The 26,829-nt window shown below is 37.9% G+C and overlaps 1 protein-coding gene across 4 annotated transcripts; it reads left to right on the top strand.

The window, feature by feature from the left end:
• On the top strand, positions 1–26,440 carry LOC145478782 (uncharacterized). 4 transcript variants are annotated; one of them, XM_081456930.1, is made up of 21 exons: positions 2–246; positions 660–698; positions 5,677–10,097; positions 13,622–13,705; positions 13,943–14,099; positions 14,474–14,559; positions 15,341–15,424; positions 15,991–16,084; positions 16,620–16,691; positions 16,970–17,034; positions 18,610–18,716; positions 19,710–19,770; positions 20,304–20,350; positions 21,075–21,179; positions 21,706–21,786; positions 22,064–22,156; positions 22,250–22,353; positions 22,770–22,888; positions 23,159–23,312; positions 24,175–24,275; positions 24,661–26,440. In XM_081456930.1, exons 3-21 carry the CDS (start codon positions 5,742–5,744, stop codon positions 24,772–24,774), a joined length of 6,084 nt encoding a protein of 2,027 aa, XP_081313056.1. In that variant the 5' UTR covers positions 2–246; positions 660–698; positions 5,677–5,741; the 3' UTR covers positions 24,775–26,440. The 4 variants fall into 4 exon arrangements, with proteins under 4 accessions (XP_081313057.1, XP_081313056.1, XP_081313053.1 ...); XM_081456927.1 differs by lacking the exon at positions 660–698; XM_081456929.1 differs by lacking the exons at positions 2–246; positions 660–698 and adding an exon at positions 710–1,593.
• The last annotated feature ends 389 nt before the right edge of the window (positions 26,441–26,829 follow it).

Raw genomic sequence — 26,829 nt, 5'->3', positions numbered from 1 at the left:
CAACAGCATCGCAAAGAGGCTTGTGACGTCACGCAACCGCAATTTCCTTCAAGTGTTTTGGCAGTTGAAGATTATTTTATCACATCCTGCGTACGATCGGACCGGAACAGTTGATTCGGCGTTATTTTCTCCACAACAAAAGACTGACATCAAGACGTGATAAGGCAGTGTCGGGTCAGTGTTCAAGCCACGCTTCTGATTTCAGGACAAGGAAAAATGGACGCGTTGAGATGAATCTTATAAAAGGTGAGAGTTATGGAGAGCCCTTCTAAATACAAATACCGGGTTTCTTGTTTGGATGGATTCTGTGTGGAATTGACGTGATTCTATGAACATAAAATTATACTGCTCCTCAACACGTGTTTCGGGTCCATCGGTGTACCATTAGCGGTATGAATTACTTTGTTATTCTACGCAGAATTCAGTCATTGCAAATAAACGCTTACACGTAGGGGCGCTGGGTCGCTCGTGCATAACTGGTAAACCACTATTTAAGTGAAACTCGTTTATAAAGCTTATTGAATTTTGTTCTCTTGTTGTTTGTTTAAGGTTTGCTTTCGCTGTGCATGCAGTGAAAACATGTTTATAACGTTCCTTTCGTGTATTTTTTCGAGTAAAAACCTGCAATAAGCGCCACTAATGACTACATGTATTTGTAGATGCGGTTGTGTGATTACGGTAATCAATGCATGAACGAGGTAAAGTTACAGAACCGTTTTAATTGTCCATAGAATCTTAGTTTTCTATCGTTAATTCCAGTAAATGTTTGTCTATTCCTTATATGCGTTGGGAAATCGAACGTAGGCATGACGGCGTACTGCTTTGCTAACAAATTCACGATCGTTTTCACCTGAAACAAGTGCCATTGTTTGCTTAAAAGGTCGGTTAAATTTAGAAAATTATATCAGCTATACTTAAGCTGCTTTACAGAATACAATCACGCAATATTCTAGTTCTTAGCGGCTGGGTTCATTTCTGATCTTCTTCGATTCCTCTCAACTAGAAGATGTAATCAGAGCTTTCTTTTCGTGAATGTGTTTTCAGGTTTTCAACAACGGTGGACAAAAGATAATTACATTCGGAGATTGTAGTTCGTTGACACTTTCAGATCACGCCCTCGGATGGGAAATGGCCTTTTTCTCTTTCAGCTGTTCTATTCCAAGAGTTGAATGTTTAAATGACTTGATAGTTAGTATTGGTCCACCAAACTGCAAACCCACTCTATAGGTTTTTAGTTTTTCTTAAATTAAGCTCATAAACCGTTAAAACATTGGACCGTGGGTAGTTCAGCTTATGGTATCGAAGTAATTGTGCCAAACTAGTCTTATAGAAACCAAGCTCAAGATCAAATCGCCGCATATCTTGCGATCCCAAACTTTTGCGGTTTTATGCTTGAGCACCTCACTGAGATATTTGATGTGACGACCCCGTTTATGTAAATTTTATTGCTACAAAATCATTCCACTTTCCAGCACTTTCCAAGGGGGTGCATTCGATCTTGTGTTCCTAGTAGTGGCTCCATGCCGAGATGCATGCTAAAACGCTGCTCACATTGGCGCAGCTCAATAGATCACCGGAATACCACCTTGTGAGGTAAAATTTGTTAATTTTGTAGCGATTCTTTTGTGAGTAAATGTTTGTGTGTTATCCGCATTATTTTCTGTGAATGCTTGTACATGTACTTGAAACTTTCACTCAAAGAAACATGACATATCACTTTTCAAAGTGTGGCATGGTGTTCGATTTTGTGAAAAATGTCTCTCTGCGATCGTTTTTCAATTGCGCTCACGTTTGAATGATCTTTGGGAACAACTTGATCAAGACAGCTTGCTGTGTACGTGCCTTTCAGTAATAGCTAGCTCCTACTTTGTAAAGGAATGTAGAATTTTTGTTAATCCACCCTCTGTGTTGAAAGGCAAACAGTGGCATAATTGTTTTTTATTTGACATGTGAAAATTAGTTTTTTTCCAGTGTAAATGCGCAGCATCCTTATGCCAAGAGGAAGTCATTTGATGATATGGGCTGAAAAATTGTGTAGTTCTGAAGCCGGGAAAAAGCCAGTTTTTTATAACCACAAGAAATTATTACTGCTGTCAGTAAAATAAAATTTGATCCATTTTAGAACTTTGGAATAATGAAATGCACATTCTAGAAGGCAAGCTGTTGACATTGCAGAGTGCGAATAAAAACACAGAATGATGTAACTTTTCTTCATCTGCCCAATCCGGCATCATCTGCAGTAACAATTTCCTGCACCACTAGTACACAAAACAGATGCACTTTTTGAAGAAATTTAGAAATTTGACCCAACCTAAGGAGATTTCAAACACTTTTTTTTAAATCAACCGTCAATTAATTGGCTGTACATACTACAAATAATGTTGAAGCATTTGAATAAATAAGGCGACCAAAGTTTTACAAGTAGTTTTTAACGACATCTCTTGTCTTTAATTCGCCACCAATTTCCAATCAACCAAATAGTACGAGTCAACTCTGTGATTAAGCTTTTTATATGACAAACAGCAGCATGGGATGGTTAAGTTGTGTAAACTTATATAAACAACGTGCACTGGAACAAATTGAATTCCTTTTTGGTGCAGATGTTAGTTTTGAATACAATTTTTGCATTACAAATATTAACGCTAAGTAAATACACCTTTCTTTGATCCAATAAGGGATAAGCTATATATATATATGCTAACATGTACATTTTGATTGGAGGATGGAAAGTAAAGCATGGCAACACGTTTATGGCTTGTGCAAAAATGTCTTTGGAAAATTCTAAAAATTAAGAAAAGAAAACATTTGATGAATAAATTCCAGCTGTTAGAATTGTTGATTTAAAAGATTAGAGACTCAACCAGTAATGTGATGGGTATGGTTTTGTTGGGATTCCAGATCTGAAGCTACAAAACAAAATAATAAAATTATACAGAAAGGCCAGACATTGTGTCGAGAACTATCCATTCATCTTTTAGGAATAATCAACATCCTCAAATACACAAGGGTTCATAATCCATCAAATATAGGTATTTTTTTCTTGTGTGAACTTGCCCTAAATAAGTTATGTAATCTAGCCCACCCGAGGAATAGATGATGATGATCCTCCAAATAACATTCCCAGTTTTCAGAATTTGTGTTTTATGTTTGCACATTTAGGTTACACCCAAGTACTATACACATACAATAATATGTTAAATTGAGTAGTCAGCATACATGTTAAACAGACTTAAAATATTTTTGAACACTGGTAGAGTTGATCAGTTTGGAAAGTACAGGTCTCCTCATGCAAGCAACCTTATACTTTAATATTTAAAGGACAATCAACTCAATTACCTTGATCATGCCATGAAAAAAAAAATGTATACTAAGGTATTATTTGGTCCTTGGATGTAGTCTTTATTTCGTAAAGCTCACAGTTCTCCTTGAACTTCACTCAGAGATTTTTTTTGCTTCTCAGTTCAAATTATGTGTGGCTCAGGCAATATATTTGTGACCATTTTTGCAATCAAGGGAGGTCATTGTTTAGTTATTTTAACCCAGACTGGATATTACCTCAGTCTGGATACAATTGTGTTTATTTTGAGTTGTTTGAATATACAGTGTAATGGATCATATCTACCATAAACTGAGTTCTATTTTTTAAAGTGGAATAATAAAATATTTGCAAAACTTGCAGTGTTTCAAAAAGCAATTTAGCAATGCTTAATTTCAGAAGGTTTTCTTATGCAGTTTTATTTTAACATGATTATTTCAACTATTTGTGAGGTTTGGTTGGTGAAATGAATTTAACAGGCAGCATTTGGTAGACACTTGGGAAGGGTCTCAATTTGTCAAATGTTAATTAAACCAAATTGGGTTAATCTGCACATTAATTTGGCAGTTGCAGTTGAGTTGTAAATCTATTTAACCCTCATACACACTTGTCTCTAAGCATGTAAATGTTTCATTGCGATTATTTCAGTTTGTAATATCAGTGTAAATACTGGTGTAATTTTGTAATAGGTTTATTTGTTTTCTTATTTCGACTTCTCCATATCCATGTGTCCCCTTATCAGTTTTGAAATCAACTGCACCCTTTGGGCTGTCTGAAAGATCTTGCATATTTTCTGTCTAACTGAGATAAAGTTACTCCAGCTTCTTAATTTTCAGCCACAGTTTAGTTGTTAATATGGCCATGTTAATTCTGTTGTTTCACATTGGAATGACAAGTGACAATTATTATGCATTTATTTGATTTAAAAGAGTTATTCATTTTGTTTCATACATGTATACACTTAATATTTATGTTATGCATGTCTTAAGCAATTACATGTAAATGACATTTTCTGCATACCAAGTATTCTGTCTGGTGTATTTGACTACATATTTACAGCAGTGTCAAGTTTTGACCATTGACTGACAACCAGTTTGCTACAATTGTCATTCTGATTGATCAGTGCTCTTTTACCAATACTTTAAAAAGCCATGTCTGGAACACCATGCTACAAGTAAGCATTGGTTATTTTGAACTTATATTTATTCATTGTTTGGGAAGACAAAAGCCGGCTTTCTTGTCACTTTCTACTGTCTAGCAGTTTGTGATTATTATCTCAGCAAGTAAGATAACATTTGTTTTAAGAAATCTCTGCTTCACTAGATCAATTCTGATTGTCAAAATGAGAATCTGTAGAAATATCTAAATATCACAGTATTAGAGCATTATGAATGTATATCAATTGACATTCCTTGAATCTTTTGTTCTAGATTCAAAAATCATGCATGCATGGCAAATTTAAAGATGTAGAAGTTGAAATTCCTCCCGTTGATTACATAGACTACAGTAGCTGAGAGAATTATGCTATCTTTATGGAAAAAAAATGTTCTAGTGATGTACACGTTCTATATTGTATTGCAAGCCAACTGATAAAGCTATGACTTCACTGCCTAATCATGAAGCCTTGCTACACGGATGCTAAATGAATATCAATAACACCTTCTAATGTGGACTTTTTAACTTGAGTCAGATCCAACCCTTGTGATCTTTTGTTGTTAACACATATCTCATAAATTATTTCATTTAACTGAGGCTCAACAAGAGCTTGTCTCATTAAAGATTATTTTTGACTGTCATCAAGAGTTATTTTTAACAGAGAGCTAGTAATTTATTGGACACAATTATTGTACCTGTTGTGTAAGATGAAACAAAATAACTTGCAAGACTGAATGAGAACTGCAAGAGAAATGTACCAGTATATTTACAGTGCATCTGGATCTCTAGATCTTTAAGAATAATCACTATTTAATTACACCAAATGATGTCCTTATACTGTACAAATTCAATCTAAACGCATGTAGGTGTAGATGATGTGAAGCTTGTGGAAAATGTAAAATTATATGTATAAGTGAGTCATGACTGGTTTTAGTCCTTACTAAATAAAGCTGATCTGGTGAGAAAGTGGTGCAAATTTCTTAACCCAATCACTTAAGCATACAGGTAGTGATACAGAACTAAAAGTGAATGCAAATTACTTTTGACAGCTCAGTGAAAATCGACCTTTGGGCTAACATGTGAATGTTATTGATTGATCAGCATCTTACTTATCATGAATCTCAAATGTCTTCCTCATTCTATTACACAAAAGCATTGTGTGAATGATTTTTTTTTAATGTGAAATTTTATCTTCTATTTTTCAGAGGTCAGCTGGAATCATTTCAGGCCAGAGTGAGACCATTATGGCAAATGGCTCAACTTAACTGACATGAGTAGCAGAGAAAAGCCTGGAGTGATTCGTCGACTCAATCGTGGAAGAAGTACACCTGATAGTAAAAGTAAAACTGACTCTGGGTGTTTTGTGGACGAGGAACTTGAAAGAAATGGTGGCAGCGATAGTTCCCAAGGATCCATCAACTCATCACCAGTGAAAGAAAAAGATTGCAAAAAGTCCGAACAAGCGCATAAAGAGAGCAAAGCAAATACTGCCACCACACTGGGGTCATCTTCTGAGCCAGCCACATTTGAAGAAAATGCTTCAAAGAATTGTGTTGTTGCCAAGGAAAATGTCATGAATGGGGACATAACTGCTGATGATGAGAATGAAACTTCAGTCACAGAGAATGCGGACTCAGTTTGTGATATTGTCGAGAAGACTCGATGTTCCAGTGATTTCTATTGTCTTTACTACAGTGTGTCACCAGAGGGTACACTGACAAAGAGTGATGCTGTAAAGTTGAGAGGGAAACCTCCTGTTCCCCCTAAGCCCAAGCTTAGACGTGGCAGTGCTCCTCCGTCAAGTTTTAATCATGTTGAAGGAATCTATAACCAAAATAAAGACATCACAAAACGTTTCTCTTACAATGAAGGCCAGAGTGATAATAATGAGATTGTCCAGCAAAGTGAAAAGAGAAAATCAGTTGAGGAACGTGTTCTCTTTTTTGAAGGATTTGCCAAAGATGACACATTTAAAAGCAAAAATGTACAAGCTGCAAATTTTAGGGATTTGCCTGATGTCCTTGGAGGTAAAGACTTGGAGAGAGAAAATCCCAGCGGTTTGCATGTTGTTCAGAATGGTTTAGATGTGGAGAAAAGGACTGCTCCTTTGGCTGATAATGAAGAATTTTCCTTTGAGAGTAACAGTGGTTGCGAGTCTGTTAATTTTGATCAGGAAGTACGTGTACCAGAGACGTTTGTACCACTAGCTGAAGAAGATGCACTCTCAATTAATGGAAGCAACTATTACCACTCATCAATAAACTGCAGTACTGGTAATGACAATAGCCATAGTAGTGAGAGTGACAGGAAGTGTCTTGACTGCGTTAATGAAGTTGATGAGATCGAAGACACTGAATGTTTTGTTGTGGATGAAAATCAGAATGGTGTCAAAATTGCTTGTCATCAAAATGATCATCAATTCTCTGATGTAATGGCTTCAAACATTTATGAAGAAACAGTGACTGATGCACAGACAAAAGATAGTTGTAATCTTGCTCTTCAGAATGGAATGGAGTGTTTTGAAGTTTTGACAAAGGAAGGTGACTTATTAGCAGTAAATACACCGACTTGCAGCAGTGATTACAACATGTCAGTGCCTGCTCCTGAGAATGAGGAGGGGATAGGTTTCAGTGAAAAACTTGTGAATCCACGACTAAATGAAATCAAGCAAGAGTTGTTGGTCAGTTCATGGCATTATGAAGGAAATAAAATGCCAAGATGTCCAGGATCCTTTGCTGGTTTGCCTGAACAAGATAAGGATGTCTCTAACTTGGAGCTGAAAAGAAGATCATGGTCATTTAGTGAGTTGACACATCCCACGGACAGCAACACCCCTTTTGTGCGCAAAGTTTATCAGGTTCCTGCTCCAAAGCTAACCACATCATTGTGGCATTCTGAGAGTGGTCTTTCGTCACCATTTATTCGCTCTGTGCAGCAAAATCAACCAAAGCAAAGTCCATTAACTGGTAGAAATGTTTTCCAGAGAAAGATGGGCCTGAGTGATCACCGTCCAGCTAGTGCTACACAATACCTTGATTACTCAGGCTATACTTCAGATGACAGCAGTGTTCATTCAGAACCATTATTTCAGCCATTGAGACGCCGGCCACAAAATCTGAATAATGATCGTATTCTCAAAAGCGTGTCTGTCGATTCTAACATCTCTATGCTAGACAATGGGGCCACCTCTTGGTCTAAAGTTCAAAGAAGGAGGGTTCGACATTCGTTAGGAAGCAGGGATCCCATCTTTGCATTGAGGAGACAATCTGTTGAATTTGCTGAAGAAGAGCAGCCACCTTCATTTCGCCCTGTCAGTCCAGTTCAGCTTCCAAACCTTCAAACCTTGAGGCGGGCTTCATCATACACCAGCTCTTCAAGCGATTCGGAGGTTGAGAAGATCTTTAAACAGCCAGAGGTTTCAACTTCTCAATACCATCGTCACACCAGTGGTCACAGTGGCCTAGTAAGCAATGTGACTCACCGCAAAGTCAGTGCAATGGAGGCACTGTTTGGCCCTCAGTCTCCAAACAGTGTGGCACCTAGCTCGGATTCTGAACAATCAAGGAGAAAATCTCTTTCTGAGAGGCTTTCTGAAATTCCATCTCAGCCAGCAGAGGGAGATTTCTTTTCTGAGGAACTGGAAGAAGATGAAATGGCAGTAATGGATGAAAAGGTTGAAGAGCCAGGGCTGGAGTTTGATGACACTGATTACAGTGAGTTTTACACTCGATGTGAAGACAAGGAAAGCATCATTACAGCTGAAGCACTGAGTATTAAAAAACTCTTGCAGTCTCCGATAACAGTTTTACCCGATCCTGATATTGAGTCTGTGGTGATGTCGGTGACAGAGAGACAGGCCTCAGTACCAACCTTAGACAAAGCGGAATTTACCATTGAGTCTCAAAATGCATTACCTGAAGATGACAATTTTAGCACAGAAGACAACACTTCTGAACTTGAAACAGCACAGCAATTTTACAGACGACACAGAGGAACGCAGACACCGCCTCCTGAGGTCTTTAAAGCTTTGTCTCCGCCACCTTCAGTTGCAACTCAAACTCCTCCCTTGCCAGTCTCTCAAGAGCTTTCATCTTCACTGTTAAAAGAGTTAGAATTGCAAATCCTCAAACCAACGATACCAAAAGCCTCTCCCACTATGTCACTGTTACAAGAACACCATTCTCCATTGCTGAGTGATTTCCAAGCAGTCTCCCCATCCTCTGCTCCCATTACTAACACAGGCATGCTTTCCCCTTCTCAGGAGGCTGACAAAGCTGTCTCGGTCGAAGAACTTCTACAGATCCTTGCTAATATGCCGGCTTGCTCACCCAAAGAAGCACCATCACGGAAGCCTGTCTCTGTGCAGAAGTATAACAATCCATCGCTTCAGAATGAAAGCACAAAACCCAGTGAAATTCCCAAAAGTCTTCCAAGCAGTTGGCAGCATTTGAGTAGCCCCACTGGAAAACAGAATGACAGTGAAAGCTTTAAGAAACCTACTGGTGTTCCACCAAGGTCTTCCAAGAGCTATGATTGCTTGAGGCGGGGTTTCTCAGGTAGAGAGAAGCGCAGTGATGCAATGCAAGCAAAGATGGTTGGGAGTAATGAAAGTAGTGAGAACATTCGTAAGAAGCTCAAGGAGTGGAAGCTTAGATCGCAGCTCTTTGAAGAAGAGGTTGAGTGCTTGGAAGACAAGGGAAATAAGCGTAGACAGCCAAAACCCAAGGAGGAAAAAGCTTTAAAAGTTTCCTATGATGGAAGCGAGTCCACAGATAACATTGAAACACAAAGCAAGTTGACTAATACTCACAGCCTGAAAAGACCACGTAAAGACAGGGCATTCTCTCAGAAGGAAAGAAATTTCATTGATGTTAGCAGCTTTGACGAGAAACAATCTTTAACACTCACTACCACAAAGCATGACAGTTTGAAAAGTAAAGAGGCTAAAGATAGTGATGGTGTGGTCAAGGAGACCTCCAGTAGCTATGGAGAAGATAAAAGTGAGCTTGAATTGACTTCAGTTGCTGATAAATTGCAGAGTAATGAACCACTGCTGCATGAAGTAGCCAGCCCTGAAGGTGTTGACATTTTTATTGATTATAGAAAGAAACATGGAATGCACATCACGAGTACTCCAAAACCCCCACCTGACCCTGACAAGAGTGTTTCTTGTAGGGAGGATAGGGTGGGTAAAATAAATTTTGAGAAACTTGATGATCTACAGGCAGAGAAACCTCTTAGAACAGGTACAACAGAAGACAAATTTGTCCCTACTGATGTGGAATCTCAAGGGGATGCTTCTTCGTCATCTTACTCATCTGATGATGATCACTTTGGAGACTTTGGTGGAAGTACAGAGACGGTTGTCTTTGTGGACACTGAACCAAACTCAGGGATCTCACTGGTGTCTAATCTTGAGACTCTTGACATGAATCTTGTTGGAGGCGACAAACTGTTATCTGGCAAAAATGACGATGATGATGATGATGAGAAAGACGAGTCTAGACTAGATGCTCTGTTAGGAGAAGTGCGCAGATCTCTGAACTTGGAATTTGTGGACTCTGATATCTTGGATAAAGCAATTGATAGATTTAAGCAGCGTGTGTCCCCAAACACTCAAGATAAGGTGAGTTCTACACTTGTTTATTAACTTTTTAAATTTACTTAATTTTGTTTTTCAGTGAAATCAAGCTGCAACAGCATGCAAAGAAAGATGTGTCCGATAGCCCTGTGAAGCCCGATAGCCCTAGCGAAGTTTCTTGGGGAATTTTTTGAGGAAATTCCAATAATTAGAGATTGAAGTACTGTAAGAGATGAATTTTTGGACTAGTGAAAATGACTTTTGGGCTAGGACATCACAGTTACAGCTTGCCCCAGCTAAAGGCAGTGAAATACGAGATACAAAAGCCCTCAACTTGTCGCGCAATATTATTTTGTTGCAAGTTTTGGGTCGATGTTTCACGTTTTTCACGTTGCGTAATCAACTTGTTGCACAACAAAAACATTTATTGCGGGTTAGTAAGTAAGTAACTTTATTTAACCAGGGTAGCCCATTCAGCAACGAGGCTGGTATCCATAGGGGTCCTGGGGAATAAAGATATGTACAATCTATAAGATCTAAAAAGTTGAAGAAAGGTTGAAGAAAGTTGTTGTGAAAAGTAGAGTGCGGGTCTACAACAAATTTTGGCTTTGTTGCTCGTTTTTCATCAAACTCGCAACTTGTCACGCAACAAATTTGCTCATGTTGAGCGACAAGTTGAGGGTTTTTGTATCTTGTATTTCGCCACCTTAAGGGCAAGTCCAGCAATTGGAAATATCACAAAAAAAGTGGAAACATTACTTGCCTTTAAAATAATGAAAAAAGAGAGATCTGGAAGGTATTTTACAAGGAGCTGCTATTGTATATTTTGTGGCGTTATGGTTCTTAGTGTGCAGGACTTTGGACTGAGCTGTACTTGTGACAGCATTGTCCATGACCATGCGCGTCATATATGTTGGATTCTTGGGTTCGTCACGCTCAATTCCTCTTTTCACCTAGTAGGAGTTAATACATGTACAACTTACATTTACATGTATAAATATTTACTGATGGCTAATGGCAAACTTAAGGATGTAAGGAGATTCATTTGAAAGTTGACATCAATAACGAGTTTTATTAGACAGCATATTTCACCAGCTACCTGCATATAATACATCTTATAAAGAGGTGATGAAATAATCATTTTCCTAGATTATTTTGTTCAACTTGTGGGTGAAAGATTTCACTCCTGCAAATAGATTGAAAAATTGCCTGAGTTTGTTGATGTATATCTTTCAATTTTAAATTTCTGAGAAAGTATTGATGACCTCTTACTATAAAATAGATAAATATAAACAAATATTTAAGTGGGATAAACCCATCAATACTAGTAGCACTGTTATCAAAAGGGTCCTGTAAAACTTAAAAAGTTAAAAAATGTCAAAATGTACAAAACATCATCTTAGTAAAATGTACATGTAAAAAAAGTTGGCTATGCATGTGTACTTTTTGGCTTTTTAATCTTCTTTGCAGATTAAAAGGTAGAAAGTTTCTTCAGAAACAAATCCCTCCAAATGTTCATTCAAGTTAGATCGTGATGTGATGAGCAGATTTAATTACAAGCCTATTCTCTCAGGCACAAAAGAGTTTTTATCAATTAGACTGGTCAGCACATTAATTTTGGATCACAGATGTTCATTTAATTAACTGTATGTAATTTCTGTGAGCCCTTGGTGGGCATTTTGTTTTCTATAGTTGTTGTCTTTTCAAGACAGCTAAATGAATGTTTTCTTCAAGGTATTGATAAGACTGTAGCAACCTGATCTATTGATGTCACTGTGTTATATTAAGCACACATCAATCAGTGAAGAACACCAGACATTTGAAAAATGCAACATTTAGTAATCCAGCCAGAGCCCAGTCTGTACCTGGTCTTGTTACAATATCTGGTTCAAACTTGGACATTTTATTAAAGAGTGTAGCGTGATATTTCTCTTGGAACACTTTCAGGTATTGTGTAGAAGCTTCCTTATGATATTTTTTAGCTCAAAACTGACCTCTTTTTTGACAAAAATTTCCTGTTTGTGTTTCAGCAAGCCATGCAGTTGATTTTGTGAAACTAATCAGGTTTTTTAATAGCATCTTACACAGTCAAAATTAATTTTTGCAGTTTGTTTAAGTTCTACTTTTAAGGACATTTTAATTCCATGTTCCTTTTTAGGCAGGATCATAGTTTCTTACCCATGTATTCAATGAAGGCTTAATGTAAAATGTGTCCTATGTAATAAGGACAATTCATGGAAAGTTAACTGTGTTTACAAAGCTAGTCTTCTAATATGTTTAGTATTTTAGTGTGAAATCAAATATATTTTCTCCTTTTTTGCTATTTAAAGTGTAGTTTTAGCTCAAGTGAGAAACAAAACATTGGTTAAAACCAAAATTTAAAGAATGATTTAATTTGCAATGGTGACCTAACATTTACGAAATAAATTCCCTTTCAAATGATGATTGTAAGCATTCTGACTTTCAAAACAGTGACACTCTGAATTAATTTAGTTTTCTGGATATTTAACTGATCACAAGAAGTACATATAGCTTTATTTAAAGTTATTAAGAACACTTAAATTACCACAAAGTATAATAATTGAATAGAATGTCATACACAACTTTGAAATTATTTTCCTTCGGTTCCTGCAGCAAGCTAAACGATCTGACTTTTCTGACCTTGGATTTTGTCCTAGTGTGATGCTTCATTTTCATTTTGTTGACTTTGTACAACAGGTCCTAAGAGTTAACAGTTAATCAGCCAGCTTTTGTTGCATACTCCATCTTTTTGTTTTTGCTAGGACTGTGTATTTTTCCTGTATTACATGAACATGTATGTGATTGTATGGTGTTGACAGACCTTTTAACAATAAAAAGTAGAGCAGCTTGTACTTGTTAAAAGACAGCAACAAAAAGCTTTGTTACAACGTTGACTTTCAGTAATTCATTCTGACTTTGTAGTGATGTTCAGATAGCTCCGTGCCTCCATAAAAATGTTCATGGATTTGGCTTGAGTTCAAAAACCATGTTGATCTTTCAAAACATTTAAGGTTCAAGATTTGATCACCAAATGCACCACGTTTGTGCCTAATTGAAACAGACTGATCAGTGTTTAACATGTTTTGAAATGTCCACAATATGCAAGGTTCTGCTAAATAGAAGTGTTGTAACTTCGTCAAACTCATATCAGCAAAACTGAAAGCAACTCTAACAGTTACTGTTAGATGAATTAATCAGTATTTATATCAAGTGAGCTATTGGTAGACAAATTGTATTTGCAGCAATGTATTTTGTGAATCTGTTCAGGATATGAAGCCATACAAAACGTACGTCTTTAATTGGAAAAGATTGATTTACTTTGAGGGATTTTTCTATTCGTTTTATGGATGTTATTTTGGCACAGTGAATTTTGTGACAATGTTTTGGTTTCTTTGAAGTTGTTGTTTGTCAAATGCATAGCTTCTGATTACATTGAAATGTCATCAAGTCGGGTGCTACTTTATCAGACATATGCCTGATGTTTTCCTTGATCTTAACACAGCTATTTACTGTCAAATGATTAACAAGTGTGCATGTTTCCTACCCAGGCACTCTGTGGAGGTCTCAGCATGGAAGCTTATGTGGCTTTGCACCAAGCTGATGAATTACAAGGAATTATCAGTGAAATAAAGGTTAGTTGATGTTCTTGTTGAAAATTTTGAGCAAGTGAAAGCAGGTCTAGACACATACTCTTAAATGGAAAAATATCTGCCAGACTTTACCATCAAACTCTACACGAGAAGCACAGTTATTTTGTTTCCACTGCCTTTAGCATATGGTTTAGACCCTTTTGTGATGTCTCTAATATTAAAAATCATTTAAAAGTCAAGCACAACACAATTTACAGTTCTGCTGTCTTGTGTTTCCAGGGGGAGCTGAAACTACTCCATGATGAAAATGATATGCTGCGAGAACAAGTTGTCACCCTGGCTAATTATCAAACAAATGGAGAAGTGACTGAAAACAGTAGCACAGAGTCATCTGAGAGACTGGAAAATCTCTATAAGCTGTACAAAGTCAAGCATGGTTAGCTGTGTGTTTGTATGTTCTGACTACTAAATAACATTTACATGTGGGTCTGGAGAGGTTCAGACTCTAAAAATAGCCAAAGAGAGTGAACTAAAATACTTATTATGTAATAACTGGCACTAAATTTAGTTGGAAAAGGTATCTATATGTTTTCTAATTTCCCTCAAGTTCTCTTCCTTTTAGTCTTAATTTTGCTTCTCACACTGGTGCTTAGTATTCTTCCAAACAAAAAGGTTGAGAGAAATTTTTTCCAAGTAGACAAGAACATGCAACTTGTGCTTAGAAATCCAACCAAAATCTGGAAGGACAGTTTAAATTTCATACCCAATTCAACACAGCCTTGTAAATAAGAGAGCTTAAAATCATTCCAGGTGACACAGATGATGAGGATGCAGTTGAAATTGATGTGTGCCTTAGGGGATTTTCCACAGTACCACTTGGCCACGTTCCCTCCAAGGTGAATATTGATTGTTTGATTTATGCAGTGATGTGGGAGATGGGTAGCATATTTAGCTCTGGTTGAAATGGTTTGATTTCAAGCTCTTGCTGGAACATCTTGTTGTGTTCTTGGGCAAGACACTAAAGCCTGGTTCTCATATCCAGCTGACCTACCTGGGACGTAGTTGCCGGTTGCAGATGACAACGTTTGGTGATCTGTTCCAGTGGGTCCCTGGTGCACCTGCGATGGATCGCCGACATACTCAGATTGTCACCTAATGCAAATTGAATTGACGCAATTTTCAACCATTCCATCTGTAAATGTGGAATTGTGGGAAAAATCGAGATGTTACGTCATTCATTGTATCCGCAGATGATGTTCACATGAAATATTTTCATCCCTGACAATCGCCAACGACTGCCGGCTCGCCTGCGAAGTTGAACTCATCTCAACTTCGCAGGTAAGCTGGCGGTCAGTGCCTGTGACAGGTAACGATTCGGCGATAAATGTTCACATATGCTGTAATGGTGTCCCAGGCCGGTTGGTGGCTCTGTCCCAGGTATGTTGGCGGCATATGAGAACCAGGCTTTAGGTAACGCTGTACCTCTTATCATCAAGGTATATATAACCAATCAGAATTCTCCTTTTCATTGTGGACCAGTTCAGCCATATAATAACAGGTGTTATTGGTTATAACTGTATGTTTGTTCATTTGTTTAATATTTATATCAACCAGTTATGATTGAACGTGGTTGTGATGGCCTTTCATTTATTTGATTTTTCCTGACAATTTTCAAAGAAAAATGATGTCCATCTGGGAACAGTATCAGTGAAGGGAGCTGACTGGAATGGAGTCATGGAAGCTGCAAAGAAAACATTTGTGGTGAGTTACAAATGGTAACCTGTGCAGGACTTGTAGTGTATATGAACTTCTCTACATGCACAGTAAATGGTTTTCTTTTGTCTGAGTGCCAACAGTCTATTTGGAAGAACAAAATTATGTTTTCAGCCAGAAATGCATGTTTATATAAAGAGGCTGGACTCTGTAACTAAAACAGAACTTTTACATGCCTTGCGGACCTATGGTACTAGGGGATAATATTGATTGAGAGTGTAGGGACAGAAGATATAGGTAGGTTTACAAGTTCAGATATTGAACGAACAAATTTTTTTACATTACATTTTATATTCTTCACAAAATTCAAGGAAAAAAGTAAACAATTCAATTGGGAGATGCATGTAAATCTTTTGTCTCCACCAGCAATCAGTTTCAATTTGCTCTTTACAAAATCATCTCAAATCCAAGGAAACTGGTAATGAGAACAATAGACTTGATCACTTCAAAATCTAAGCTTAGACACTAAAACAAATTCACCCAAGGGGACTAAGAAAAAATTTGTGTAGTGTAGTGCTCAAGTAAAATTTTGATAAGTTATGTTTTGTACACAGGAGCACATGAGGAAAGTTGATCCAGAAGGCTATCTGTGTCTTGGAGCACACAGCATACGAGGAGTTCAAACAGGAGTCGTTGTGTGGAGTCCAGGTCTGAAAAGGCTCTTTATGATCTTAGTTATAGAGCAGGTTTTACTGATAGTGGCAGCGCCATGGTTAGGCCACTCAACTCTGGATTGAGTGGACCTTGTTTGAGCCCTGGCCAGGGATTTTGTGATGTGCTCTTAGACAAGACACTCTACTCTCACAGTGCCTCTCTTGACCTAGATCTGTAAATGGGTATGGATGAATCTAATGTGGGGGGTAACCCTGTGCAATAGAGTAGCATCCCATTTGGGGGTGGGGTGGAGGTTGAAATACTCCTAGTCACTTCTGGGTACAGAAACTGGAGATAAGTGCCAGCTTGATGGGCCACTTGGCTTGGTGGAAGACAGTACAACTTAAGATGGACTAGTATCTCATCAAGAAAGGTAGGTTAAGGCAAAGTCTGCAGACGAAGCATAGAACACAGTAGTGACTAGAAACATGGAAACACATGTATGGTTTATAAGTGGGAGAATTTAATTTCAAATTTGGTCTCGCCTTAATTAAACTAAAATGTAGGATTGTTATTTTTTTCCTGTCAGGCTCTCTGAAAAGAAGCTCTCCACGTGTTGAACTGTCTGATAAAAGTACTCCCTGTGTCATTCAACTTAAAGGTGCGTAAACTCTAATACATACATGTAGTTGTATGTGTGAAACATTTATTCATGTATGACTTTCATTACATTGATAGTGATACAGTGGAAGTATGCTATATATATATATTAAGGATTTAAACTTCTGTTGCCTTCCTGAGATTTGTAGAAAAATTTTGTAAAATCAGGGAACTCAATTTATAAACATTATCCTGGTGATTCCAGAGGGCTTTTTGGTATTCACTCTGTTAACTGTTTACCACTGTCTTCCAGTGTTTACTGATATATTTTTCTTGCAGACGGAAGTCACTTCTCTTGTGATTCACTTGTTTATGACACATTGCTGCCCAAGGAAGCAATAGAGGTGAGTGGCTGTGAAATAGAATGTGTGATAATCCTTCATGAGAAACAACTGAGATGTCTGTATACAATCTAAGGATCAGCTTTAAAGTACATGTAGATAGATAATCCAGACCTGCCTTGTCTGAGGGATAACTACGAAATAAATAACAGCCAAAGGGTGCACTTCCCCAACACAGCATAGTTAGTAATTGCAGAACCAACTTTTGCTGATATTGTAACTAAATAACATGAGGCACGGTTGCCTCATGGTTGGTGCGCTCGTCTCTGGATCAAGCGGTCTGGGTTCGAGCCCTGGTCAGGTATACTGCATTGTGTTCTTGGGCAAGATACTTTACTCTCACAGTGCCTCTCTCCATCCAGGTGTATAAATAGATACCAGCAAACTTAATGCTGGAGGGTAACCCTGTGATGGACTAGCATCCCATCCAGGGGGGAGTAGAAATACTCATAGTCACTTCATGCTACAGAAACCGAGATAAGCTCTGGCCTGATGGGCCACTTGGCTCGTATGCAGACTTATAACTAAATAATACTAAGTGTGTTATGAAAAGTAATCATAAACAAAATTAACAAAAGTTCCAAGGATACTGAATAGTTAGAGGACAAATTGGAGAAGAAGTAAAAAACACTGGGAATAAAACTGTATGGCTAATCATACATAACATGCAGTAGGAGTGGAAAATGCACCAGACAAATATTTAAAGGATAACCGGTCAACATTCTTTGTTAAAGGATTTTGTGAATTTTAGGAAGCACATCCTTATTGTTTAGTGAAAGGCTGAGCCTAACACAAGTATACAAAAGTATGCTGTTATTGAATAACTGTTGACAGACTATGTGCATGGCTGACATGTGCTGATATCAGTATAGTTAAATTATTAACACTTATATGAAATAGCATATTTATTGTCTGAAGATAGTGCATGTCTTAAAGATACGTTCCTTGCTGTTGTAACTAGAAGATGAAGTACCATTAGTTTACGAGATGACCCAAAAAAACAATAATTTATTGTTACAAATGTCTTGGTTTTTAATCTAAAAGTGATCTACAGTCATAACTAATTAAGAAGGCATTGTATCAAATGCCATATTGCTGTGCTTCTGAGACCTTTGTGGTCTTTCATATTAGATTTCTGTAACAAAGGTTCTATATAGTCTAGGAAGGAATGGATTCCCAGTGGAGTCCCAAGATGATTATCATGCATTATCTTATTTTAATGTTTGTTATAAGAACTTGTGACAAGATAGTGTAAACGTGAACTGAAATGTTTGTGCACTGTATGGCACTTTGTGGGAACCAAAAATTTTGATTCAAATGCTATGGGCCAGGCCCTTGATTAGCGGAAGTTTTTGTTGTATCAAGATAGTGATATACTATCAAGAGAGTATCTGTTGATGATTTTCATGATTCTCATCAGCTGTTTGCTTGACAGTTATATTACCACTACAAGGAGAAAATATGGCTGTTAATCACTCTAGGAATTTTAAAGAGCCACTGTGTACAGTTCAAATTCATGTGACATTATATTTAGGTATAGTTGTTCGGTTTTGATATCAAATGCTCTGATCTTCACAGAATTATGTTGAGCAGTTGTTGGAACACAGATGTATTGTATTATGTGGACAGCAAGGCTTAGGCAAGTCATACCTGGCTGCCAAACTAGCAGAACATGTTGTTCAAAGGTGAGTTGTTGATTGATTCTGAACCAATTTAGGGGTGGACAAGTTGACTTTTAAGGGGGGATGTGGATGATCTGGTAATTGCATGAATTTTTTTTCACCCTTTCATGGACAAGCATTTTTTTTATCTTTTTCTTTTTTTGGCAGGGGGGGGGGTAGGGAGTAGGGGGTAGGGGGTTATGTGTATGGATGATATTTTTCTCCATATAACATGCTTTTTTCAGTTCACTGAACGTGCATGATATTTCTTTTGGCAGTGGTCGTTTACATGAATGTTTTGGGGGTACAAGTACACTGTATGCTTGCTGGACATTTTTTTCCAGAATCACCCACCCCACATCAAACGTCAAATGACCCACCCCTTTAGTGGTTTTCTTTCAGTGCTGCTAAAGATTGTTGTTACCTAGTGACAGCCCCTGAATACTTAAAAACAATTTGCTTGTCTAATTTGTGCCATAATTAATTGTTATTGTTTACTAGAGGTTATAAAATTAAAGTATTTGTCACTGTACTGGAGTCATTAGGACTCCAGTACGGTATTAGTGGTCTCTCCTTACTTGAATTATCAAATGTTATGACAACATTGTGCTGGGACTGTGAGTCATGACCTGTCAGGAAATGTGCCAAAGAGGAGATAAGAATTCACATTGAACCAGCCCAAATCTGTTTGTTTTTTATCCATAGCTTTATTGACATTTTTCCTGTGTACTTCCCATATTGTCCTGACGTTTTTACCAATACATTCATTAGATTCATATGATTGCTGAATCAAATTCTAAGAATGGACATGATCTGGCTGTACCGCTAAGATCTATCTCTACAAACTCCCATCTTTTCATTAATGTGTTGCAGTTTTATTCAGGTAACAGTTAGATTTAGCCACATTGCTATGTGACCGTAAGAGCGCGCGTTAGATTGCGCTATACTCCAGTTATAGAATAATGCTTGGTAGTTCAGTGCGATAATTCAGAAATGTTTTCTTTGACATTCTATCAGGATTGGATGGAAGTCGTCACCAGCTGTGGTAACTTTCAATGTCACTCAACAAACTCGTAAGGTAAGTCTCATCAATCAGTAACCTGGGATCAGGCTTTCTGTTTTTTGGGCGAACGGGAGAAGAATAAAAAAAAAGAACGCCTTAACGTAGGTTAATTAATCAAGGATTTTTTTTTTTGGCTGTACTCTTGCACGAACATCGTCTAATTAGTTCCTGAGCCTCTATCTTTCCAATTCATTTGAGTATGTTTCTTATTTTTTTCCTTCACACTTAGTTAAAAAACCTGTACTTAACATTTTTTGTAAGTGCTCAAAAAACTGTCTTGTATAAAACTTGTCTTTGCCTTTTTGCCGCTATCATTTTGCATACGTTCAGTTTTGAAAATACCAACTTGCACTTTGCTTTTCAAAAAATGATCTAGTCGTAATCTTTGCAGAAGGTAAAAGCAAGAGTTCAGATATTTGTAATTTTATAGATTTCTTTAAGTTGTGTTACTCGTCATAAATAATATTTCTAATCTTGATTTCTGGTATGTTGTCCCGAGTAGTCATGTCTAGGAGGAAGAAACTCAATTCGTTGTTGTTCTCTTACAGGAACTAAAGCGAGATTTAGCCTCTCTAATGGAGAAGACCCTGTCAAGGTATGTATTGACCTGAAGTAGTAGTTTATTGACCTGAAGATGTTTAACAAGCTAGATGAAAAAGGTGACAAATGGTGGTCTCAGAACATCCCTGTTGCGAGGTGTTAAAAACGTGCATCCACATTGATTGATTGACTGTCTGATTGTTAGCTTTTGTACGGTACCGCTCAGAGATAAGCGAACCATCAAACGCGTTTTAAACTCGTTGGCAATTTAAAGAAGTCAGCGGGTTGGTGAGTTTTCACCAACGCATTTAGGAAACTCGTTTTTCATCAACGCGTTTTGTCTTTGTTATTTATTTTGTCAACTCCAGTTTTTTTCTCTTTTTTGCACTTTCTCTATGAATTGATTCTGAAATTGTTCTTGAAATGTGACTTGACTTGTAAGAATTGAAAGAAAATTTGGTCAGTAACTGGAACTTACGAACTGCTTATGCATGATGGATTTAATTATGAATCTATAACTAGTACTCTACTAACAAGTAGCGGATCTCCTCGGGAACCTTCTTGGGGCTTGCTGAGATCCCCTACAATGCAAAATGTCATTTAAATCTATGAAAGTGCATGGCACAGGGTAGGAGTTTCCCGTCACAAATTCAGCTTAGTTCACAGGCTACATCTATGATAACATGAGATCCAGGAAAGGAGAGCCCTATCACTGTTAATCTTAAGGGAACTCTGACCAATGAAAGCCCTTGCTTATCATGTTTTTGTTTCTATAACAGTTCTAATGAAGGCACCCCAGCTGTGATTATACTTGATCAGTTAAATTGTCTGGCGTCATTGGCTGACATCTTTGACTTCTCACAGCTTGAGAAAAACAGCAGTTGGTACGTAATGGCTACATTCAGTGTGTATACTCCTGCCTTACAATGAAGTGTCATACGATGATTTGATTTAGTAGCCTCCTTTCAATAGGTCCTTTGCAGGATCCGGTCACATGGTACGGAATTAATTACGCTGGGACGCAAGTTACGCGGTGGGACTTCCAAAACAAAGGAACTCGTACCAGTCCAGCCCCACTTTCCTTTGTTTTGGAAGTCCCACTGTGTAACTTGCGTCCCAGCGAAATTAATTCAGTACCATGTGACCGGATCCTGCAAAGGGCCTATACAAGGCCGTAGCTTGGTCAGCTACCAACAACAGAACTAGTGGATATATTTGATGGTTTTCATTCAGACAAGCCACCAGTAGACGTGTTAGAATTATCTTCTCTGAAATATCTTGAAAAATTACGAAGTTTTAAATAGAAGTTGATATTGATTGGTGTTGCATACAAAAGAAGTATTGTTAGTTACTACTAATGCTGTTTACACGACGTAGATGTGTGTGTTAACGTTGTGATTTTTGTGGCAGCCCTTACATCATTGGTGTTCGGGATAAAAGCAGGAAAGGACCCTTCTCTTCTAAGGAGCTGAGCCTATGCCATTACTTTAGGTGTGCCTTCTCTTTTTTGTCTTACCTGTCTTTGTTGTCTGTCTGTCTGTCTGTCTGTCTGTCTGTCTGACTGTCTTATGTGTGCGTTGGCTGGTCAGTCAGCCAGTGTGCCTGTTCGCCCATTTGTCTGTTTGTCTGTCTTGTGTGCACGTTGTATCTGCCTCTCTGTCCGTCTACAGGAACAGAGGATCTCTCTTATGTCATTTTCGTAACCAGACGTTTACCTTGACTTGTTGTTAACCATAATTGAACGTTTCTGTTTTGTTTCTGTATTAAGGTGGCTACGAGTGTCTGTAAATGACAGACAGTACAGTGGACTGCTAAGTAGATTCCTGAGGCGTAAACTGAGTTGGAGTCAAATTCGAACTGGGTGAGTATAAGGGAATTTTCCGACCTTTGTGCTGTTTGTTCTCATACTGTCCAAGCCAATGTAATGACCTGTTGTTGTTGTTGTCGTTGTTAGTGTTGAAGGTGGTGACCTCTTGGAGTTATTTGACTGGTTGTCAATAGTGTGGCAGCACCTGAATGAAATCCTGGAAGATTTTTGCGACGCCGATGCCACCATAGGTATGTATGAATATTTATTTGAACTACATAGTGTTTTGATCAGGCCAGCTACCCCGTCTTGCCCGCTCAAGATTGCCGGCTGTATTCTGCAAGAAAATGGTGTCGACTCGTGCAGGTCATATAATAAATACTATATTGGCAAAGTTTGTTCAGTCCACATGACTTGACATTAGCTTCGATCTTATTTGCGTGTTTATGAACCTTGCCTTCGTCTTGGTCCATGAACACACACACACACAAAAACACAAGTCTTGGCCAATATCCCACCATCTTGACCGAACAAACTTTGCTAATAACCCGTACTCACAGAAATTGTCCTGTCATCCTTGTCGTGTTCTTCAACGCATAACATAAAACACTATTTTCCCCAGGAATATAATTATGCTGTATTCATTATTGATGTACTTGTCTTTCAGGTCCCTCTCTGTTTTTCTCATGCCCAATGGACTTCAAAGCCGCCGAGGGCTGGTTCGTTAATGTTTGGAACTACAACGTGATCCCATATCTACACCAGGCTCTTAGGAGTGGCCGAAAGGTACTTTGTCAAGTGCTCTTTATTCTTTGCTCTATACCAACTCCCTTTTCTGTGAAAGGTGAATTATAACTTCAATCTCCTTCATCTGTAATGCTGTAATCTGTAATCTGTAATGCTGACCTCTGGTAATTTTGTTTGGGAAAGGGTAATTCATAAGTGGGTTAATTTAAATTCCTAGATACCTTGTTTCTGTGTGGCGTTAGACTGTATACAGCTGAACAACTTATCAGTATACTTCAAAAAAAGAAATGTTTTTTTGCCCTTGAACAGATCTTTGATCGTTGTGTCAGTTGGGAGGATCCAACAAAGTGGGTAGTTCTTAGATACCTATGGAATAAGGACCACAGCAGGGTCCTTCACACGCTCCGGAAGCTGCGGCAAGTCGATGTTGTCCTCAACAGGAACCAACTGGGCTCAGACAATGGTAAGAAGACTTGTTTATAGTATAATAAAACTCATCTGCGGTTCTAACGGGTTCGATGCTTTTGTCTATCCTTCGGCCCATTTCGTAAAACTAATTTCTGTTCTGGGGCCCGTTTCTCGAAAGTCCCGGAATCTTCTCGGGCCCGAAAAGCCTTTTTTCAGTTAATCGGTATTTAAAGACAAAGAGGTGTATACGCCTGAAACTTCTTGTATCAAGAGAACCTCTGTTCATATTAAGAATACGTGCATAAAACGACTCTGTAGTCGAAAGGTTTGAGATTTTGCTACGACGTTTCGGGACTTTCGAGAAACGGGCCCCTGACCCAAAATAGACCCGAAAAGGGCTTCAAAATCCCTGCACCCGAACGTCTTATTGAAGAGAGAGACGTTAAACAGGAAAGTTGTTGATAATGCTGTTGTTATTTCTCCTTCAGTCCAGACTATGTGATACGCATATGCTAAAAACAAACAAACAAAAGCACAATTTAGCAATTTTTGGTTCCTCACTCTCACGTTACTCCGAAACTCTTGTCTCACGGGCTTGACTTAAATGACTGGGATAAAGATATAGAGCATTTTCACATGACGTCACGGCAGCCATATTGGTGTTCCAAAACAATGAAATGGCGGCCATGTTGGTGTACCAAACCGATCCTGAGGGAGTTGAACTCTTTTCTTATGTCAACACTTCCTTCTGTAACGTCAGTCACCAGTAACAGTTCTTTTCAGAACTACCCTCACCTGGACGATCCCACTACACGCACTACTTCCTTCTGTTCTAATAAATTTGCATGGATGCTGGCCACGTGAGTGAAAACGCTCTATTGAGGTTTCAAGTAACTGGTGTTTTTTTAATTTCTCAGTTTCTTTTGCTGAGTGCATCGAAGACAATGAGAAAATTCTTCGTGCCCATTCCACTGTGTCTAAAAGGGTTCGTACTGTTGTTCAGGAAAAAATTCCAAAGGTAAAGTTTGAAGGACTCACACAATTTCACGGCCACTTTCCTTGGCAACTGCTTAAAATCTCTTTTAAAAGCTTCTGTAAATCACGGCACGTAATTGCTTAAGCTGGTTTTATTGCGACAGTCTGTTGACTGTACGTTAGAGTTGCCTTTAAATCTTTCAAAAGCTGCTTAAATCACAACATAAGCTGCTTAATTTATTTAAATCACGACACGCATAATTTTAAAAGCTCGTTATGTCACAGACATGTTCTTTTTCCTTGCCTCTTTAGATGTCAGCTACTATTGAGGTCACTGCAGCGCAAACTCTTTCATATCTCTGCTCACCTGTAAGCGCCTCTGCTTAGAAACCTGAATATTAAGTGATATTTATCTTTGTTACTTGTAGGCAGAACTAAAAGAAAAGCGAAAGACCGCAGAATTGAAGGAAGGCCATAGAGACGACGACGACAGAGAGTCATCATACTCTGAGTCCGACAGCTACTTAGAAACCAGCATTTGAGCTTCCATGCTCACTCGTATGCTCCCCTCTCTAACATGGAGAGATTTTTGTACAGTAATGATTTCCAAATTATTCATTAACCCCAGTCAAATGCAAACCATTAGGACACTGGGAATTTTTTGGCACGATTTACGTAATAACATGCGATTTTTAAATCGTTCCCAGGGTCCCCTCTTTTCTTCTGTGAGAGAGGGAAGCTGGGAACGAGATTGTGCGATTTCACCATGAGGGCTTTGTTAATAGTAGTATATTATAAACCATTTTAGCCCCCCCCCCCCTCCCCAATCCGTGGAATCTTTCTAGACTTGTATTTAAAGGTGGTTTTAAGTATTAGATGATAAAATTTAATCAAGATTAGTCGTAAAGAAAAATAACTATTTTATCATACATTTTTAGAAATCAAGATATTTTATGTAGGACTCGTTATTAAAACAGATGCATGAAATCAACAAGCCGGACATCAATTAATCCAAGTGTTCATTAAATTTCCCCAGATTGATTGATTTCCGAAATGCTTTGACAATTCGTATTTTGAATTAAAGAAGTTTGTAATTATATCGTTATTTTTTAAACTGTTGAAAGATTTTTTCGATTTGTAACCTATAACATTAGTTTGAAACGTGTTTAATAAGAAGCTAATTCATAGTCCTTATAGAACTGGAGACGATCATATTAACTAGCAAGTGGTAAAATGCTCATATTTTTCAGTCCATTTTAAAAACATTTTGGTGGAACAGGTACAATTTCATTTTTGCGAATTTTAGTGTCCGTGACGAAGTGAACCGCTGTTTTTGTCTCGAAGTTGCTATAGTAACTGATCGCGCCATGATGACTTGTTATTTTTCTTATTGATAAGAACATCGCAACTTAATAACTCCTTCAAACGACACTTGTTCCCCACACTTGGAATGAAAACGTGTTTTCTTTTGTAAGCCTGTTAGATCTTATTCTTGTTTTCGGTATTGGACTGGAATTAGCTTGAAACTGAGACGTCAAATTCAAAAGACAGTCTCTTTTTAATGATAGTCCCTCGCATGAACCTCCACAGTAAGCTAGCTCCAGTCAAGACAGAATGACATTTTCTCTTGCTCCAGTCCAATACCAAGGATACGAGTATGGCCACACGTTTTCAAATTATTAGCGGTCCTCACAGTTTTTTTTTTCTTTGAAAAGAAGTTTAGCGAGTTTACCACTCAGTGCAGCTTTGTAATGTAGGTGGCGCGATTTGTACATTGATCATCTCTGGAGTTTGTCTGATTCCTAATTGAACTGTCAGGACCAAAACTCAGAATACATTTTACCACGAGCAGTCCATCTTAAAAGAACTAGTATGACCCTGCATCAAGTTGGCATTGCTAAGGAGTAATCATTCGACTGATTTTTTTCTACTTGCAGCCTTAATTAATACCCTTGGATAATCGCCAATGTTACCGCGAACAAAGGAGAATTTTTAAGGATACATCGAGACAAATTGCGATGACTAAGAAACTAGGAACTAGTGTTGGTACCGTCTTCGTGTAACGCAACCTTGCTATTAAATTAAACTTTTACTATATATCATATTTATTCAAATATTGTAAACACATATAGTTTTAATACTTTTGTAACGGCGTCCTCAAAGTCATTTTTAATAGGTCCTGATTAATAAATTCAAGATCTTGTTGAACTGAGTCTTGTTCGTCAGTCGCGTAAGATAAAACTCATTTAACCCAATGACTCACAGCTTTTTGCCAAAAACGCATTTTTCGGACATTCTGGGGATTTTCAGGCTGGATATAAGCCAGATTAGCTCCAATCTACTCAAAAAGGCATTTGCAAGGTCACAGCAAAAAAAATGACAGCATGCCTTTTTTTCCACCAGCATTGCGTTTTAGGACATTTTTGCTCGGGCATGCGCAGAAATCAAAATTCTGAAAAATTTAAGATAGCTCTGAGCCCCATGTACAGTTTCTTTTTTTAACTTTGCTAAAAGTTGCGTCTTATCATGCTTATTAAAATTTAATAAGGTAAAAAAATTTCATGCCGTTTTTGAATTATAAGCCCATAAAGCTGTAA

Source organism: Orbicella franksi, chromosome 2 (genome assembly GCF_964199315.1).
Source record: "Orbicella franksi chromosome 2, jaOrbFran1.1, whole genome shotgun sequence".
Classification (NCBI taxonomy): domain Eukaryota; kingdom Metazoa; phylum Cnidaria; class Anthozoa; order Scleractinia; family Merulinidae; genus Orbicella; species Orbicella franksi.
This window is presented reverse-complemented; position numbering and strand designations above follow the sequence as displayed.